The sequence below is a fragment of the Pongo abelii genome, chromosome 15 (genome assembly GCF_028885655.2).
Source record: "Pongo abelii isolate AG06213 chromosome 15, NHGRI_mPonAbe1-v2.0_pri, whole genome shotgun sequence".
Taxonomy (NCBI): Eukaryota; Metazoa; Chordata; class Mammalia; order Primates; family Hominidae; genus Pongo; species Pongo abelii.
The window spans coordinates 110,394,355-110,413,780 of record NC_072000.2 but is presented as its reverse complement, the minus strand read 5'-3'; the positions used below and the strand labels follow the sequence as shown (position 1 = coordinate 110,413,780).

Genomic DNA, 19,426 nt, shown 5'->3' with positions numbered 1-19,426 from the left:
TGGACCCCAAGATAAAACCCAACTCTATATAGCATATGAGTATTACACATAAAATGGTAAAAGCTGAAAAAACTTGGGCAAAATTCACCCCAAGCAAATTCCACTGTTTCCTCTGGGACAAGATGCCAAGCTCCATGCTAGGGAAGATGATTCTCCTCAGACCTTCTCCTCACTCTCCCAGTCCTCTTAGGGAAGGAATTGGGTGTTAGTGGAGGGAAACTCTGCCGATTATCAGCTGCAGCAGCAGTGTGCTCCTGCGTTGCTTCTGACCTGGGAAATGAAGCAGCAAGACTCTCTGCTGTGTCTTTGCCCAGAAGGGCCTTCCCCCCAGGCTGGCAGGAGCAGCAGTGGAAGCGTGGAAATCACATCTCCAACAGCAGAGACCATCAGGAGTGGAGCCTCGGGTATGAGGGAAACAACGCATTCTCCCTAGCCTGGGAGTGACAGACAGTGTCATTCCTCACAGTGATACCCCTGTGTTCTAGCCATCTGGCCAACCACAGAGCCAGCCCAGAGCCAGCCCCTCGCCAACCTGGAACCTGGCCAGCTCACCAAGCTGCACCATAGGCCTGGAAGGCGTGGAGACCTGCTGCAGTGCCCTGTCCTCCGGTGAGGCCTGCCAACCCTGCCAATGGTCGCCTCTGGCTTCTCCTTCTCCAGGACAGCACAGTCCAGAGGCTCAGTGCCCGGCGTAGGTGTTGCCCCCCTGCTTCTGGGCCCAGACCCTCCCTTGTTGCTGACCCCGGGCCTTTCCCTCTAGCTTGGACGTCCAGGGCCCTGTCTCAGTTGGGGAGCTGCTCCTGCTCAAGGACTGTCTTCAGCGGGATCGAAAGGCCATGTCCTGAACAATGCGTGGGCCACGTGAGCAGAGCAGGATCTAAAGGCTGCATCCTAAACAGTGCATGGGCCACGTGAGCAGAGCGGGATCTAAAGGCCACGTCCTAAACAGTGCGTGCACCACGTGAGTGGAGCGCCCTCTCCACTGCCCTCGGGGCTGCAGCTCTCAGCTCAGCTCCCAGCCCTGCTCAGGGCAGCCAGGCCAAGAGGTACCATCCAGGCTAAGTGACCCTGAGGGGGATCAGGTACCCCAGGAGATGCCAGCTGTGAGGAGAGGCTGGGGGGCCAACTCGACCTGGCCTGTGGGCCCTGTCCTGGCCACTCATTGCAGGATCCAGCCGCCACGCCTGTGACAGTCGTGTGCTTTCCCTGGTGTGTGCTTGTGGCAGGTGGGGGCAGAGGGTGTGCTTCCAGGACCCAGCCACAGGATGCTGTGGAAGGAGCTGGGCCCAGGCACCTGCAAAGCCACGGGCATGGGGGTCTCTAGCCCCTCCACAGCTCTTCACACAGGGACCATGTACAAGGGCCTCGTGGGCCTGCGGGTCTGCTAGAGCTGAACGGGCCTCTGAAGTGTGTGAAAAGGCAGGGCCAAGGAGGAGCTGGACGCAGGCAAGGGGTGGAGCCGGTGCTTCTGGAGGGACCTGGAAACTCCACCCCTCACCCCTGCAAAGGACACAGGAGGCCCCAGAGCTGAGACCATCAGAGGAAGAGCCTTGGGAAAGGGCTGGGGGCTCAAGGAGTTCTACCACGAACTGTGAGCCCCCCAGTGAGTCTCAAAGGGCAGCTCAGAACCCCACTGCTTCCTCAGACAGCAGGACCCCAATGCAGGAGGAGAGGGAAGGCCAGGCCCTCCCTCCCCCAGCCCAGGGATCCAGAGGCCCAGGCATGGCGGCATGAGGCAAAGCCCACCCTCAGCCTGCTCCCTTGACCCTTGACCCTTGACCCTTGACCCTGCCTGCACCCCCCAGGGCCAGCAGTCCTCAGGCCAGAGAGCCACTCACCCAGCGCCAGAGCACCCTCCTCCTCACCCCCTCACAGGACCCTCCCCGGCCATCAGGGCCCAACCACCCCTAAACAAATGGGTTCTCGGCCACTCCCCCAGTGCCAGGCCACCCTCCTCCTCACTCCCCCACCTCACCCCCTCACAGGTGCCTCCCCAGCCATCAGGGCCCAACCACCCCTAAACAAATGGGTTCTCAGCTCCTCATGGCTGGAGGTGGGTTCTCTCACCATTCCCAGCCTAAGACTCCGTCCCCATGCTGGCAACTGTTCAACCATGTCTAGAGAGATCCACTGTCCCAGAGAGCACCTCAGGGTCCCCCGTCCTGCCTGGAACCCTGTAGGAAACCCCACAAACCGCCGCCATTCTGTCCACACCCCTACAGGTGCCCCACCCAACTCTCTCCCCACATCCAGGCTTCCCTGCCAGACCCCTCATCCCTGTCCGCACGGTGCCTGAGGGAGCCTTCTTGGGCAGCACCTAAGCAAGCCCCCAGCACCCTTCAGCCCCTTCAAGGCACTCAGGCCCCCTTTCCACCCAGCCTCAGCAAACCATCTGCATCCTCCAATGACAGGTCCCAGCCTCCCAGCCTTTGCCTTGCCTGTTCCTCTCCCTGGACCTGTGCCCCGACATAGACCCTCCCCAGCAAGCCTGCAGGGGCACCTCCCCTGCCCCCAGACAACCTGTGCCCGTCAGTTCACCCCCAGCAGAGGTCCTCACCAGGCACACCCCCATGCTCACACCTGGCCGTGGCCTCGGCCTCCCTGAGGGCCCCACCCAGCCCAAGTCTTGCCAGTGGTGCGTGCAAAGCCCCTCACCCAGACTCAGCGGAAGGCAGCCAGTGCAGGCCTGGGGAGGGGCTCTCCTTAGACCACCTTGCACCTTCCCTGGCACCCACCATGGGAAGAGCTGAGACCTCACTGAGGACCAGCTGAGGCGCAGAGAAGGGACCCAGCACTCATGGACACACAGGGAGCCCACGCCAGGGCGCCGTGGTGAGTGAGGCCCAGCGCCACCCGCTGAGGCCTCCCGTTCAGTGGAACGACGGTGAACAGGTGGAACCAACCAGGCAACCCCCACAGGGCCCCACAGACAGGATCAGAGCAGGAAAGGCTCCCTGCCCCTGCGGGCCAGCAAGGAGCCCTGGCGGGGACCGTGGCCCTCCAGGCGAGGAGGCTCTCCCAGCCACCGCCACCCGGGCCTCTCTGCTGCTGGGAAAACAACTCAGAAAGCAAGCGGATGAGAGGTGGCGTGACAGACCCAGCTTCAGATCTGCTCTAATTTACAAAAGAAAAGGAAAAACACACTTGGCAGTCTTCAGCACTCCAGTGATTCTTAACAGCAGCAAATCATTGGCACGAGACTCCAGAGTGACTGGCAGGGTTGAGGGCTGGGGTCTCCCGCATGTTTTGGGGCTAACAGCAGAAGGGAGAGCACTGGCAAAGGTGCTGGGGGCCCCTGGACCTGACCCGCCCTGGAGACCGCAGCCAGACCAGCCCCCGGCCCCGCAGGCCCCCTACCAGCCACAGGGTTTTGGCTGAGCTGGGAACCACCGTGCTAACTGGGGACAGAGTGATTGGCAGCTCTACAAAAACCATGCTCCCCGGGGACCCCGGCTGTGGGTTTCTGCAGCCCCTGGCTCAGGGCTGACTCACCGTGGCCGAATACTTCAAGCACTGGGGCCAGGGCATCCTGGTCACCGTCTCCTCAGGTGAGTCTGCTGTCTGGGGATAGTGGGGAGCCAGGTGTACTGGGCCAGGCAAGGGCTTTGGCCTCAGACTTGGGGACAGGTGCTCAGCAAAGGAGGTCGGCAGGAGGGCGGATGGTGTGTTTTTGTGTGGGAGAAGCAGGAGGGCAGAGGCTGTGCTACTGGTACTTCGATCTCTGGGGCCGTGGCACCCTGGTCACCGTCTCCTCAGGTGAGTCCCACTGCAGCCCCTTCCCAGTCTTCTCTGTCCAGGCACCAGGCCAGGTCTCTGGGGTCTGCAGCCGGTCTGGGTCTGGCCTGAGGCCACACCAGCTGCCATCCCTGGGGTCTCCGCCATGGGCTGCACGCCAGAGCCCTGCTGTCACTTAGCCCTGGGGCCAGCTGGAGCCCCCAAGGACAGGCAGGGACCCCGCTGGGCTTCAGCCCCGTCAGGGACCCTCCACAGGTGGCAAGCAGGCTGAGGGCAGGGACGGGAAGGAGAACTTGTGGGCAGAGCCAGGGCCGGGGCTGGGCGCTGGCTGTTCATGTGCTAGGGACCAGGCCCGCACTTTAGTGTGGCTACAAGTACTTGGAGCACTGGGTCCAGGGCAGCCCGGCCACCGTCTCCCTGGGAACTTCACCGCTCCCTGCCTGGGTCTCAGCCTAGGGGTCTGTGTGGCTGGGGACAGGGACACCGGCTGCCTCTGCTCTGTGCTTGGGCCATGTGACCCATTTGAGTGTCCTGCACGGGCACGGGTTTGTGTCTGGGCAGGAACAGGGACTGTGTCCCTGTGTGATGCTTTTGATATCTGGGGCCTAGGGGTCGTGGTCACTGTCTCTTCAGGTAAGATGGCTTTCTTTCTGCCTCCTTTCTCTGGGCCCAGTGTCCTCTGTCCTGGAGCTGGGACATAATGTCTGGGGGCTCCTTGGTCTGCGCTGGGCCATGTGGGGCCCTCCGGGGCTCCTTCTGGGGCTGTTTGGGACCACGTTCAGCAGAAGGCCTTTCTTTGGGAACTGGGACTCTGCTCCTGGGGCAAAGGGTGGGCAGAGTCATGCTTGCGCTGGGGACAGAATGACCTTGGGACATGGGGCTGGCTGCCACGGCCGGCCCGGGACAGTCGGAGAGTCAGGTTTTTGTGCACCCCTTAACGGGGCCTCCCACAATGTGACTACTTTCAGTACTGGGGCCAGGGAACCCTGCTCACCGTCTCCTCAGGTGAGTCCTCACAACCTCTCTCCTGCTTTAACTCTGAAGGGTTTTGCTGCATTTTTGGGGGGGAAATAAGAGTGTCTGGGTCTCCTGCCAAGAAAGCCCCAGAACAGCCTCGGGGGGCTCAGGACGACACCCTGAGGCAACAGCGGCCACACAGACGAGGGGCAAGGGCTCCAGACACTCCCTCCTCCTGAGCCCAGCAGCACGGGTCTCTCTGTGGTCAGGGCCACCCTGGGCCTCTGGGGTCCCATGCCCAGCAACCCCCGGGCTCTCCCCAGGCTCAGTCTGAGAGAGTCACAGGGACTTAGCGGGGTGCCAGTTCTTGCCCGGGGTCCTGGCATTGTTGTCACAATGTGACAACCGGTTCGACCCCTGGGGCCAGGGAACCCTGGTCACCGTCTCCCCAGGTGAGTCCTCACCAACCCCTCTCTGAGTCCACTTAGGGAGACTCGGCTTGCCGGGGTCTCAGGGTCAGAGTCTTGGAGGCATTTTGGAGGTCAGGAAAGAAAGCCGGGGAGAGGGACCCTTCCAATGGGAACCCAGCCTGTCCTCCCCAAGTCTGGCCACAGATGTCGGCAGCTGGGGGGCTCCTTTGGCTGGTCTGGGGTGACCTCTCTCCGCTTCACCTGGAGCATTCTCAGGGGCTGTCGTGATGATAGCGTGGTGGGACTCTGTCCCGCTCCGAGGCACCCGCTCTCTGGGACGGGTGCCCCCCAGGGTTTTTGGACTCCTGGGGGTGACTTAGCAGCCGTCTGCTTGCAGTTGGACTTCCCAGGCTGACAGTGGTCTGGCTTCTGAGGGGTCAGGCCAGAATGTGGGGTACGTGGGAGGCCAGCAGAGGGTTCCATGAGAAGGGCAGGACAGGGCCACGGACAGTCAGCTTCCATGTGATGCCTGGAGACAGAAGGTCTCTGGGTGGCTGGGTTTTTGTGGGGTGAGGATGGACACTCTGCCATTGTGATTACTACGGTATGGACTTCTGGGACCAAGGGACCATGGTCACCGTCTCCTCAGGTAAGAATGGCCACTCTAGGGCCTTTGTTTTCTGCTATTGCCTGTGGGGTTTTCTGAGCTTTGCAGGTTTGTCCTCGGGACATGTTCCGAGGGGACCTGGGCGGACTGGCCAGGAGGGGACGGGCACTGGCGTGCCTTGGGGATCTGGGAGCCTCTGTGGATTTTCCAATGCCTTTGGAAAATGGGACTCAGGTTGGGTGCGTCTGATGGAGTAACTGAGCCTGGGGGCTTGGGGAGCCACATTTGGATGAGATGCCAGAACAAACCAGGGGTCTTAGTGATGGCTGAGGAATGTGTCTCAGGAGCGGTGTCTGTAGGACTGCAAGATCGCTGCACAGACAGCGAATTGTGAAATATTTTCTTTAGAATTATGAGGTGCGCTGTGTGTCAACCTGCATCTTAAATTCTTTATTGGCTGGAAAGAGAACTGTCAGAGTGGGTGAATCCAGCCAGGAGGGACGTGTAGCTTTGGTCTTGATGAGAGCAGGGCTGGGGGCAGGGGTGGCCCAGAAACGGTGGCTGCCATCCTGACAGGGGCTTAGGAAGGCTCCAGGAGCTCAGTGCCTTGAAGTTGGTTTCCAAGAGAAAAGGATTGTTCATCTTAGGAGGCGTGCTTACTAAATGTTAAAAGACGATATGTTTGAAGTGGCTTCTGAGAAAAATGGTTAAGAAAATTATGACTTAAAAATGTGAGAGATTTTCAAGTATATTAATTTTTTTAACTGTCCAAGTATTTGAAATTCTTATCATTTGATTAACACCCATGAGTGATATATCTCTGGAATTGAGGCCAAAGCAAGTTCAGCTAAGAAATACTAGCACAGTGCTGTCAGCCCCGATGCAGGACTGAGTTTTGACCATCATAAATCAAGTTTTTTTTTTAATTAATTGAGCGAAGCTGGAAGCAGATGATGAATTAGAGTCAAGATGGCTGCATGGGGGTCTCCAGCACCCACAACAGGTGGCAGGAAGCAGGTCACCGCAAGAGTCTATTTTAGGAAGCAAAAAAACACAATTGGTAAATTTATCACTTCTGGTTGTGAAGAGGTGGTTTTGCCCAGGCCCAGATCTGAAAGTGCTCTACTGAGCAAAACAACACCTGGACGATTTGCGTTTCTAAAATAAGGCGAGGCTGACCGAAACTGAAAAGGCTTTTTTTAACTACCTGAATTTCGTTTCCAATCTTAGCTTATCAACTGCTAGTTTGTGCAAACAGCATATCAACTTCTAAACTGCATTCATTTTTAAAGTAAGATGTTTAAGAAATTAAACAGTCTTAGGGAGAGTTTATGACTGTATTCAAAACGTTTTTTAAATTAGCTTGTTATCCCTTCATATGATAATTAATCTCAAACACTTTTTCAATACCACAGAGCATTATTTTTATAATGACTATGTTCACAATCTTTTTAGGTTAACTCGTTTTCTCCTTGTGATTAAGGAGAAACACTTTGATATTCTGGTAGAATGGCCTTCATTTTAGTATTTTTCAAGACCACTTTTCAACTACTCACTTTAGGATAAGTTTTAGGTAAAATGTGCATCATTATCCTGAATTATTTCAGTTAAGCATGTTAGTTGGTGGCATAATAGAAAACTCAGTCAGATAGTGCCGAAGACAGGACTGTGGAGACACCTTAGAAGGACAGGTTCTGTTCGGCATCACCGATTTGGCGTCAGCAGGACTGGCCTAGCGGAGGCTCTGGGAGGGTGGCTGCCAGGCCCGGCCTGGGCTTTGGGTCTCCCCAGGCTACCCAGAGCTGGGATGCGTGGCTTCTGCCACCAGGCTGACTGGCTGCTCGGGCCCCAGCCCTTGTTAATGGACTTGGAGGAACGATTCCATGCCAAAGCTTTGCAAGGCTCGCAGTGACCAGGCACCTGACATGGTAAGAGACAGGCAGCTGCCGCTGCTGCATTCGCTTCTCTTAAAACTTTGTATTTGATGTCTTATTTCCACTAGAAGGGGAATTGGACTTAATTGCTTGATGAAGAGCAGGAGACTCATTTATGTGAGTCTTTTGAGTGACCATTGTCTGGGTCACTCCCATTTAACTTTCCCTAAAGCCCATTTGAAGGAGAGGTCGCACGAGCTGCTCCACAACCTCTGAATGGGGATGGCATGGGTAATGATGCTTAAGAACATACCAAGCCCACTGGCATCGCCCTTGTCTAAGTCATTGACTGTAGGTCATCATCGCACCCTTGAAAGTAGCCCATGCCTTCCAAAGCGATTTATGGTAAATGGCAGAATTTTAAGTGGCAAATTCAGATAAAATGCATTTCTTGGTTGTTTCCAATGGTGACTGTTATCTAAAGGGAATTTAAAGGCAGGGGTTTATTTCAGACTCAGAAGGGAGGGGATGCTTCGGGAAGGTGGAGGCTCTGAGCATCTCAATACCCTCCTCTCGGTACAGAAGCTATGCTGCCGCTTCTAGAGCAGGGGGACCTGCTCATTTTTATCACAGTACAGGCTCCTAAATCCTTGGTCTCATTCTCAAGATGTTTTAATGACTTTAAAGCAGGAAAGAAATATTCCACCCACGTAGTGGAGGGTGGTAATGATTGGTACTGCTTTGGAACAAAAACCCAGGTGGCGCTGGGGCAGGACTGCAGGAAACTGGGGTATCAAGTAGAGGGAGACAAAAGATGGAAGCCAGCCTGGCTGTGCAGGAACCCGGCAATGAGATGGCTTTAGCTGAGACAAGCAGGTCTGGTGGGCTGACTGTTTCTGGCCATGACAACTCCAACCAGCTTTCAGAAATGGACTCAGATGGGCAAAACTGACCTAAGCTGACCTAGACTAAACAAAGCTGAACTGGGCTGAGCTGAGCTGAACTGGGCTGAGTTGAACTGGGTTGAGCTGAGCTGAGCTGGGCTAAGTTGCACTAGGTGAGCTGAGCTGAGCTGGGCTTGGCTGCACTAAGCTGGGCTGAGCTGGGCAGGGCTGGGCTATGCTGAGCTGGGCTGAGCTGGGCTGAGCTGGGCTGAGCAGGGCTGGGCTGAGCTGAGCTGGGCTGAGTTGTGCTGAGCAAGGCTAGGCTGAGCTGAGCTGAACTGAGCTGGGCTGCGCTGAGCTGGGCTGGGCTGGGCTGAGCTGAGCTGGGCTGGGCTGGGCTGAGCGGGGCTGAGCTGGGCTGAGCTGAGCTAGGCTGGGCTGGGCTGGGCTGAGCCAAGCTGAACCGGGTTGAGCCGAGCTGAACCGGGTTGAGCGTGCTGTGCTGGGCTGAGCCAAGCTAGGTCGAGCTGAGCCGAGTTGAGCTTAGCTGGGCTGAGCTAACCTGGGCAGGGCTGAGCTGGGCTGAGCTAACCTGGACTGGGGCTGAGCTAACCTGGGGTGGGGCTGAGCTAACCTGGGCTGGGCTCAGCTGAGCTGAGCTAGGCTGGGCTGGGCTGGGCTGAACCAAGCTGAACTGGGCTGAGCAGGCTGTGTTGGGCTGAGCCAAGCTGGGCCAAGCTCAGCAGAGCTGAGCCGAGCCGAGCTGAACTGGGCTGAACGGACTGAGCAGAGCAGGGCCGAGCTGAGTAGAGCTAAGCCGAGGCTGGGATGGGCTAACCTGGGCTGGGCTGAGCTGAACTGGGTTGGGCAGGGCTGGGCGGGGCTGAGTTGGGTTGAGCTAAGCTGAACTAGGGTGAGCTGGGCTGAGCCAGGCTGGATTGGGCTGAATTGAGCTGACCTGGGCTGGGGCTGAGCTGACCTGGGCTGGGGCTGAGCTAACCTGGGCTGGGCTCAGCTGAGCTGAGCTACGCTGGGCTGGGCTGGGCTGAGCCGAGCTGAACTGGGCTGAGCAGGCTGTATCGGGCTAAGCCAAGCTGGGCCGAGCTCAGCAGAGCTGAGCCGAGCTGAGCTTAGCTGGGCTGAGCTAACCAGGGCTGGGCTGAGCTGGGCTGAGCTAAGCCGAGCTGAACAGGGCTGAACGGGCTGAGCCGAGCAGGGCCAAGCTGAGCAGAGCTAAGCCAAGGCTGGGCTGGGCTAACCTGGGCTGGGCTGAGCAGAGCTGGGTGGGCAGGGCTGGGCTGGGTTGAGTTGGGCTGAGCTAAGCTGAGCTAGGGTGAGCTGGGCTGAGCCAGGCTGGATTGGGCTGAGTTGAGCTGACCTCAACTGAGCTGACCTAGGCTGAGCTGAGCTGAGCTGAAGTAGCTGTGCTGGGCTGAGCTGGGATGAGCTGGGCTGGGCTGAGCTGATTTGGGCTGGGTTGAGCAGACCTGGGCTGAGCCAGGTTGAGCTGAGCTGAACCAGGATGAGCTGGGCTGAGCTGAGCTGGGCTGGGTGGTCCGGGCTGGGCTGACCTGGACCAGGCTGGGCCAGGTTGAGCTGAGCTGAGCCGAGCTGAGCTGAGCTGAGCTGAGCTGGGATGATCTGGGCTGGGCTGGGCTGGGCTGGGCTGAGCTGACCTGGGCTGGGTTGGGCTGAGCTGAGCTGAGTTAAGCTGAGCTGAGCTGAACTGGGCTGTGCTGAGCTGGGCTGGGCTGGGCTGAGCCAGGTTGTGCCTGGCTGAACTGAGCTGGGCTAAGCTGAGCTGGGCTGAGCTGGGCTGGGATAAGCTGGGCTGAGCTGGGCTGGGCTGAGCTGAGCTGAGCTGAGCTGGGCTGAGTGGGGCTGGGCTGAGCTGAGCCAGACTGGGCTGGGCTGGGCTCAGCTGAGCTGAGCCGAACTGGGCTGGGCTGAGCTGAGCTGGGATGAGCTGGGATTAACTGGGCTGAACTGGGCTGGATTGAGCTAAGCTAGGCTGGGCTGGGCTGGGCTGAGCTGGGCTGAGCTGGACTGAACTGGGCTGAGCTGGGCTGAGCCGGGCTGAGTTGAGCAGAGCTGGGTTAAGCAGAGCTGGTTTGAGCTGGGCTGGGCTGGGCTGAGTTGAACCAGGCTGACCTGGGCTGAGCCAAGCTGGGTTGAGCCAAGCTGGGCTGGGCTGGGCTGAGCCAGGCTGGATTGAGCTGGGCTGGGCTGGGCTAAGCTGAGCTGAGCAAGGTTGAGCGAGCTGGGCTGGGTTGGGCTGAGCTGAGCTGGGCTGGGCTGGGCTAAGCTGAGCCGAGCAAGGTTGAGCGAGCTGGGCTGGGTTGGGCTGAGCTGGGCTGGGCTGAGCTGGGCTGAGTGGGGCCGGGCTGGGCTGAGCCAGACTGGGCTGGGCTGGGCTCAGCTGAGCTGAGCCGAACTGGGCTGGGCTGGGCTGAGCTGAGCTGGGATGAGCTGGGATGAACTGGGCTGAACTGGGCTGGGTTGAGCTGGGCTGGGCTGAGTTGAGCCAGGCTGACCTGGGCTGAGCCGAGCTGGGCTGAGCTGAGCTGGGTTGAGCCGAGCTGGGCTGAGCCGAGCTGGGCTAGGCTGAGCTGGGCTGGGCTGGGCTGGGCTGAGCCAGGCTGGGTTGGGCTGGGCTGGGCTGAGCTGGGCTGGGTTGAGTAGAGCTGGGCTGAGCTGGGCTGGGCTGGGCTGGGCTGGGCTGAGTTAAGCTGGGCTGACCTGGGCTGAACTGAGCTGGGTTGAGCCGATCCGGGCTGGGCTGGGCTGAGCCAGGCTAGGTTGAGCTGGGCTGGGCGGGGCTCTGCTGTGCTGTGCTGTGCTGTGCTGAGCAGGGCTGAGCTGAACTGAGCTGAGCTGGGCTGAGCTGAGCTGGGTTGAGCTAAGCTAGGCTGGGCTGGGCTGAGCTGGGATGAGCTGGACTGAACTGGGCTGAGCTGGGCTGAGCTGGGCTGAGTTAAGCAGAGCTGGGTTAAGCAGAGCTGGTTTGAGCTGGGCTGGGCTGGGCTGGGCTGGGCTGAGTTGAACCAGGCTGACCTGGACTGAGCCAAGCTGGGTTGAGCCAAGCTGGGCTGGGCTGGGCTGAGCCAGGCTGGATTGAGCTGGGCTGGGCTGGGCTAAGCTGAGCCGAGCAAGGTTGAGCGAGCTGGGCTGGGTTGGGCTGAGCTGAGCTGGGCTGTGCAGAACTATGCTTAGCTGGGCTGGGCTATACTGGGCTTAGCTGGGCTGGGCTATACTGGGCTTAGCTGGGCTAGGCTGAGATGGTCTTAGGTGGTCTGAGCTCAGCTAGGCTGGGCTGAGCTGGTCTGAGCTCATCTGAGTTGGGCTGAGCTGAGCCTGGCTTTGCTGAGCTGGGGTGGACTGGGCTGGATTGAGCTGGCCTGGGCTGGGCTGGGCTGGACTGAGCTGGCCTGGGCTGGGATGAACTGGAGAACATGGCACTAGGCCAATCTTCATGATCTTGTTGGACATAGATGGATAGCCTCAGCTGAGTCTACACTGCGTTCCCCATCACACCCACCCTCCCTATACTCACTCCCAGGCCTGGGTTGTCTGCCTGGGGAGACTTCAGGGTAGCTGGAGTGTGACTGAACCGGGGGCAGCAGAAGCTGGGCTGGAGGGACCGAGCTCTCTTTTGGCTGCCTGTGGGGTGTGTGGCTCCAGGCTTCACATTCAGGTATGCAACCTGGGCCCTCCAGCTGCATGTGCTGGGAGCTGAGTGTGTGCAGCACCTACGTGCTGATGCCTCAGGGGAAAGCAGGCCTGGTCCACCCAAACCTGAGCCCTCAGCCATTCTGAGCAGGGAGCCAGGGGCAGGCAGGCCTCAGAGTACAGCAGGGCAGCCAGCTGAATGGTGGCAGGGATGGCTCAGCCTGCTCCAGGAGACCCCAGGTCTGTCCAGACATTCAGTGCTGGGCCCTGCAGCAGGACGGGCTGAAGCCTGCAGCCCCGGCAGCCCTGGACAAAGACCCGAGGCCTCACCACGGCCCCGCCACCCCTGTTAGCCATGACAGTCTGGGCTTTGGAGGCCTGCAGGTAGGCTCGGCCTTGGTGGGGTAGCCACAGCGGGATGCAAGTAATGAGGGCACTCAGAACGCCACTCAGCCCCGACAGGCAGGGCATGAGGAGGCAGCTCCTCACCCTCCCTTTCTCTTTTGTCCTGCGGGTCCTCAGGGAGTGCATCCGCCCCAACCCTTTTCCCCCTCGTCTCCTGTGAGAATTCCCTGTCGGATACGAGCAGCGTGGCCGTTGGCTGCCTCGCACAGGACTTCCTTCCCGACTCCATCACTTTCTCCTGGAAATACAAGAACAACTCTGACATCAGCAGCACCCGGGGCTTCCCATCAGTCCTGACAGGGAGCAAGTACGTGGCCACCTCGCAGGTGCTGCTGCCTTCCAAGGATGTCATGCAGGGCACAGACGAACACGTGGTGTGCAAAGTCCAGCACCCCAATGGCAACAAAGAAAAGAACGTGCCTCTTCCAGGTGAGGGCCGGGCCCAGCCACCGGGGCAGAGAGGGAGCCGAAGGGGGTGGGAGTGGCAGGCACTGGGCTGACACGCGTCTCTCACTGCAGTGATTGCTGAGCTGCCTCCCAAAGTGAGCATCTTCATCCCCCCCCGCGACGGCTTCTTCGGCAGCCCCCGCAAGTCCAAGCTCATCTGCCAGGCCACGGGTTTCAGCCCCCGGCAGATTCAGGTGTCCTGGCTGCGCGAGGGGAAGCAGGTGGCGTCTGGCATCACCACGGACCAGGTGCAGGCTGAGGCCAAAGAGTCTGGGCCCACGACCTACAAGGTGACCAGCACACTGACCATCAACGAGAGCGACTGGCTCAGCCAGAGCATGTTCACCTGCCGCGTGGATCACAGGGGCCTGACCTTCCAGAAGAATGCGTCCTCCATGTGTAGCCCCAGTGAGTGACCTGTCCCCAAGGGCAGCACCCACCGACACACAGGGGTCCACTCGGGTCTGGCATTCGCCACCCCAGACGCAGCCATCTACTCCCTGAGCCTTGGCTTCCCAGGGCGGCCAAGGGCAGGGGCTCGGGCGGCAGGACCCCTGGGCTCGGCAGAGGGAGCGGCTACTCTCTGGGTGGGAACCATGCCTCCGCCCACATCCACACCTGCTCCACCTCTGACTCCCTTCTCTTGACTCCAGATCCAAACACAGCCATCCGGGTCTTCGCCATCCCCCCATCCTTTGCCAGCATCTTCCTCACCAAGTCCACCAAGCTGACCTGCCTGGTCACAGACCTGGCCAGCTACGACAGCATGACCATCTCCTGGACCCGCCAGAATGGCGAAGCTGTGAAAACCCACACCAACATCTCCGAGAGCCACCCCAATGCCACCTTCAGCGCCGTGGGTGAGGCCAGCATCTGCGAGGACGACTGGAACTCCGGGGAGAGGTTCACGTGCACCGTGACCCACGCAGACCTGCCCTCGCCACTGAAGCAGACCATCTCCAGGCCCAAGGGTAGGCCCCACTCTTGCCTCTCTTCCTGCACTCCCTGGGACCTCCCTTGGCCTCTGGGGCATGGTGGAGAGCACTCCTCACTCCCCTGTTGTCTGGGCAACTGGGGAAAAGCAGACTCACCCCCAGCCCACAGGCCGGTCCCCTCACTGCCCCGCCCTCACCACCATCTGTGTTCACAGGGGTGGCCCTGCACAGGCCCGATGTCTACTTGCTGCCACCAGCCCGGGAGCAGCTGAACCTGCGGGAGTCGGCCACCATCACGTGCCTGGTGACGGGCTTCTCTCCCGCGGACGTCTTCGTGCAGTGGATGCAGAGGGGGCAGCCCTTGTCCCCGGAGAAGTATGTGACCAGCGCCCCGATGCCTGAGCCCCAGGCCCCAGGCCGGTACTTCGCCCACAGCATCCTGACCGTGTCCGAAGAGGACTGGAACACGGGGGAGACCTACACCTGCGTCGTGGCCCATGAGGCCCTGCCCAACAGGGTCACCGAGAGGACCGTGGACAAGTCCACCGGTAAACCCACCCTGTACAACGTGTCCCTGGTCATGTCCGACACAGCTGGCACCTGCTACTGACCCTGCTGGCCTGCCCACAGGCTCGGGGCGGCCGGCCGCTCTGTGTGTGTGCATGCAAACTAACCATGTCAACGGGGTGAGATGTTGCATCTTATAAAATTAGAAATAAAAAGATCCATTCAAAAGATACTGGTCCTGAGTGCACGATGCTCTGGCCTGCTGGGGCGGCAGCTGTGCTGCACCCACCCTGCGCCTCCCCTGCAGAACACCTTCCTCCACAGCCCCCACCCCTGCCTCACCCACCTGCGTGCCTCAGTGGCTTCTAGGAACCCCTGAATTCCCTGCAGCTGCTCACAGTAGGCTGACCTCAGACTTGCCATTCCTCCTACTGCTTCCAGAAAGAAAGCTGAAAGCAAGGCCACATGTATACAGGCAGCACACAGGCATGTGTGGACACACATGGACAGACACGGACACACAGACACATGGACACACAGAGACGTGCTAACCCATGGGCACACACATACACAGACATGGACACACACACAAACATATGTGGACACACATGTATAAACATGCACAGGCACACAAAGAGAACACTGACTACAGGCACACACACACATGGGCACACACACGGATGTGTGCACACATGGACACATACAGACATGTGCAGGACATGCACACACAGAGACACACTAGCACAGAGGCATACACACACAGACACACACATTCACAAACAGGTGCATGCAAACACGCACACATGTATAGACACAAGTACATGGACACATGCACACACAGAGACACACTGACACAGACACACAGGAGCATGTGCATACACTAACACGTGGACACACACATGTCTACCCACAGGCACACAACAGACAGATGGACACGTGTACACAGACACGCACACACCCACAGGCACAACATGTGTGCATGCCGGCCAGCCCCCGCCCACATTCTCCTGGTGCCCTGCCGAGTACTCTGTCCCTGCAGCAGTCTGCTCCCTGCGCTGTGCTGGCCCCGGGGCTTTGGGCCCAGGCTCTGCTTGTCCCTCTGTCTCTGCTTGGAGGTGCTGCCATGGCACCCAGCTTGGGCTCTGCCTGGGGAGCGGTGGCCCCAGGGATAGCATGTGACCCCTGCTGAGGCCAGGCTCTTGATGAAGGCAGCAGATAGCTCCCACACTCACCGGTGAGCAGAACCAGGGCCTGTGCCATGTGCCGAGAGCAGGCAGTGACTAAGCATATGGGCCCAGAGGGCAGAGTGGCTGCCCTGGGCGGCTGCTCCTCTTAGCAGGAGGCCTCAGGAGATGAGCTGGAGCAAGTCAGCCCCTGCAAATACCACCTGCTCCCCAACCCACAGCAGGGAGCAGGCAAGGTCAGACAGCAGCAGCCCGGGAAGGACCGAGCCCAAGCAGGGAAGGCAGGGCCCGAGTGAGGTCTCCACACCCAATACACAGTGCTGTCTCTAACTGGGGCCACCTCCGAGTCCCCACCACACTCTTGGCCCTTTGGAGTCCTGGGCTCCAGGTGTCTCCCAAGGGCCCATCTGTGCAGGGGATGCAACCCCCCGAATGTCCTCATCCCACTGTAGAGCTCAGGTCTCCGTCTGCTCCCTGGGTCCTGGCAGGGTAGGACAAGTCCGCCAGGATGTCCCCATGTAGACTCTGCTCCAAGAGGGAGCTGGAGAGTCAGGGCCTTGGTGAGGGGGTGAGGATCGGGCACCCCCCAGCTCAGTCCTCCCACAGCACAGGGCAGGGCCACATCCCCTGCTTCCTCCTCCAGAAGAGTCAGGACATGCTGGCCGCTGCTCCACTGGTGCCCCGACCTCCGGCCCCCGCCTTGTGTCTGTGTGCTGCATCCCCCACGCTCTCTCTGCCACCCCAGGGTCCTGGGAAAAGACCTCAGAGTCCCAGCCCTGCCCAGCCTCGGCCTGTGCCCCAGCTGCATCAGCTTTCGGGGACCCAGCCCATGCCCTGGACAGTGCCTGAGCCCCCCTGCACTTGCTCTCCCCACCCCTGGGTGCAGCACAGCCTGGGGCCAAGGGTGGGCTTAGAGGATGGGCCCCGGGGGGGCTTTGCTGGGTGCCGCCCCAGCCTGACCCTATTCCCCCGTGCTGTGTCTCCTGCAGAGGGGGAGGTGAGCGCCGACGAGGAGGGCTTTGAGAACCTGTGGGCCACCGCCTCCACCTTCATCGTCCTCTTCCTCCTGAGCCTCTTCTACAGTACCACCGTCACCTTGTTCAAGGTAGCACGGCTGTGGCACAGGGAGGAGGGCGCAGGGCGAGTGTGGGGCCCAGGGAGCAGCCTGGGCTGGACGTCTAGCCCGGAGGCCCCCACATCACCCCACTGGGTCACCTCTGCCCCGGCTCCCTTCCCGACCATGGGGAAAGCATTTCACACTGTCTCTGTTGCCCGCAGGTGAAATGATCCCAACAGAAGAACATCGGAGACCAGAAAGAGGAACTCAAAGGGGCGCTGCCTCCGGGTCTGGGGTCCTGGCCTGCGTGGCCTGTTGGCACGTTGCTCTTCGCTGCCCGGCCTCCCGTTGTGTGCTCTCACACAGGCTTCCTTCTCGACAGGCAGGGGCTGGCTGGCGTGCAGGCCACGAGGTGGGCTCTACCCCACACCGCTTTGCTGTGTATACGCTTGTTGCCCTGAAATAAATATGCACATTTTATCCATGAAACTGCTTTCTGGTGAGGGTTTTTGTTTCTTTTTCAAAACTTTCATGCTACATGGGCATCTCAAGGGGGACCCCAGTTCCAAAGGGAGCTGTGGAGAAGAGCGCTGGGTCAGCGCAGGGGGTTTTGAGGAAGCCATGTGCCCAGGAAAGGGGCCGCAGGAGCAGGTGGGCCAGACTCAGACTAGGGGCATGCCCAGCCTGATGGAAGGAAGGGGACTGAGCAGGAGAGGGTTCCAGGCCTGGTCCCCCAAGCACAACCTGAATTGGGAGACTGGGGCTCAGGCCTCAGGGGCCTCCGTGTGTGCTTCACATGCCTACAACTGCCCGGGTCACCTTGCCAGTGTTTCCAGCAAGCCCAGACAGTTCTTGGCCTTGCCCCAAACCTTCGTGATGTGTGGTGCACGCCACCGGGATCCAGGAGGTGTGGGCTGAGCCCTCGAGAGCATGTGGGCCTGTCTGCACAGTGTGAGGGCCTCGCCCTCCACAGGAGCGCAGGGGTGGGGTAGCAGCCGCGCGCGTGGCAGGGGAGTGGAAGTTGGAGCAAAAGTTTCTGGTGAACAAGTGTCTTAGTCTAATCGGGCAGCTATCACAAAACACTATCGGCTGCAAAGCTTGAGCAACAGACATTTGCCTCCCACAGCTCTGGATGCTGGAAGTCTAAGATCAAGGCGCTGGCAACTTCAATGTCTGGTGAGGGCCAATTCCCAGCTCAGAGACGCGCCTCCTCTCTGCATCCTCGCGCAGCCGAAGATGGTGAAGGAGCTCTCGGGGTCTCTTTCATATAGGCACTAAGCCCATCACGAGGGCCTCATCATTTCCCAGATGCTCAGGCTCCCAGTGTCATCCCCTTGTGGATGAGGACTGGGGGGCGTGACCGTGTCGTCCTTAGAAGCCGTTAGGGAATGCATAGTGGGGAGGACAAGTCTCTGCCATCACCCTGAAGATGGGCAGGTGGTGGCCAGGCTTTGGCCAGTGCCGAAAAATGACTCCCCAGGTAAGTGGGAGCGGGATCAAAGAGCAGGGGATTTTTTCAGAGCTGGCAGCCGAGCAGAAGTTGGGGGCTCATGCCGGGAGGCTCACTTGGCCATGGTGCAGTCAGCCAGAGGTGACCCACAGTCCAGGCAAAGTCAAGGACAGCAGTGGCTGTGAGACCAGGGTGGAGGCAGGTGGCTGGGGGGAGAGGACCAGGCTGGAAGGACTGGGCAGACCCCAAGGCCATAGAAGTGTCCAGAGGAAGCATGCAGGATGGCGTCTTGGGAGGGCTCATAAGCTGGGGGCCCAAAAGGAGGCCATTTCAGGTTCTGAGGAGCAGCCTGGCACTTGCTCTGAGCCAGCTGTCATGGGTATCTGGGGGCTGCTGGGTACAAGTTGTGTCCCTCCCACTAAATGTGCTCTCCACATGGACCCGGCCCACCCTTCTGTCCCGGCTGGATCCCTGAGCTGGCACCAGCCCTGCTCTCAGAGAGAATGTCCAGGAGACAGGTGGAGGTGCACGTGTGAGTCCCGGGGGAAATCCATCCTCCAACCGCGGGCTCCGAGTCGCCTCCCAGCCTCTCGCTCCAGCTTCACCCCATGTAGCTCATCACAAGCTCAACCTCCCAGGCTGGGGAAGGATGGAGTGAGGGGCCCCACACTGCCCAAGGCACACCCAGGGGGCTGGGGAGACTGCAATGGGCTGGGGCAGGGAGGCCTTGTGCAGCCTGTGGGGATGGCAGCTCAGGACAACACCCGTATCCATTAGCTAAGGCCCTGGCAACACACCCCAGAGTGCGTGGCTTAAACAACAGACGTTTATTCCGTCCTGGTTCTGCAGGCCGGGCATCTGGGATGGAGTCCTCAGCGGGGCTGGCTCCTCTGTGTCATGGGAGACTCTGTCCCAGGCTCTCTCCTTGCTGCTGGGCTTTGCCGGCCATCTCTGCTGCTCTTGGCTTGTGGAAGCAGTGCCGTCTTCACAGGGCGTTCTCCCCATGTGCTGTCTGTGCCCAGATTCCCCCTTTTCATAAGGACAGCAGTCATATTGGATCAGAGGCTTGCCCTACTCCAAGGTGACCTCATCTGAACTTGATTGCAGCTGCAAAGACTGTTTCCAAACAAGGTCACATTCTGCGGTCCTGGGGGTTAGGACTTCAACACATGAATTTATAGAGGACACATTTTAACCCATAACAGTTGCCCTCCGCTCCCCCCATAATCATGTCCTTCTCACATGCAAAATCCCTGCATCCCATAGCAACATCTCCATGATGGCTAACCCCTTCCAGCACCAACT

The 19,426-nt window shown here is 59.6% G+C and overlaps 3 gene segments (V, D, J or C); all 3 read left to right on the top strand.

Moving 5' to 3' along the window:
- The window catches only part of LOC100938028 (immunoglobulin heavy constant mu-like), a 478,283-nt gene extending 463,623 nt beyond the window's left edge, over positions 1-14,660 (top strand). The window contains 5 exon segments of the C gene segment in view: positions 3,696-3,756; positions 12,659-12,970; positions 13,061-13,396; positions 13,642-13,959; positions 14,139-14,660. Coding sequence covers positions 3,696-3,756; positions 12,659-12,970; positions 13,061-13,396; positions 13,642-13,959; positions 14,139-14,533 — 1,422 coding nt within the window.
- Positions 4,303-19,426, top strand: part of LOC134760151 (immunoglobulin heavy constant gamma 1-like) — a 102,419-nt gene continuing 87,295 nt past the window's right edge. Inside the window, exon 1 of the C gene segment in view lies at positions 4,303-4,368.
- LOC100937468 (Ig alpha-1 chain C region-like) overlaps positions 4,555-19,426 on the top strand; it is a 189,317-nt gene continuing 174,445 nt past the window's right edge. Inside the window, 1 exon segment of the C gene segment in view lies at positions 4,555-4,740.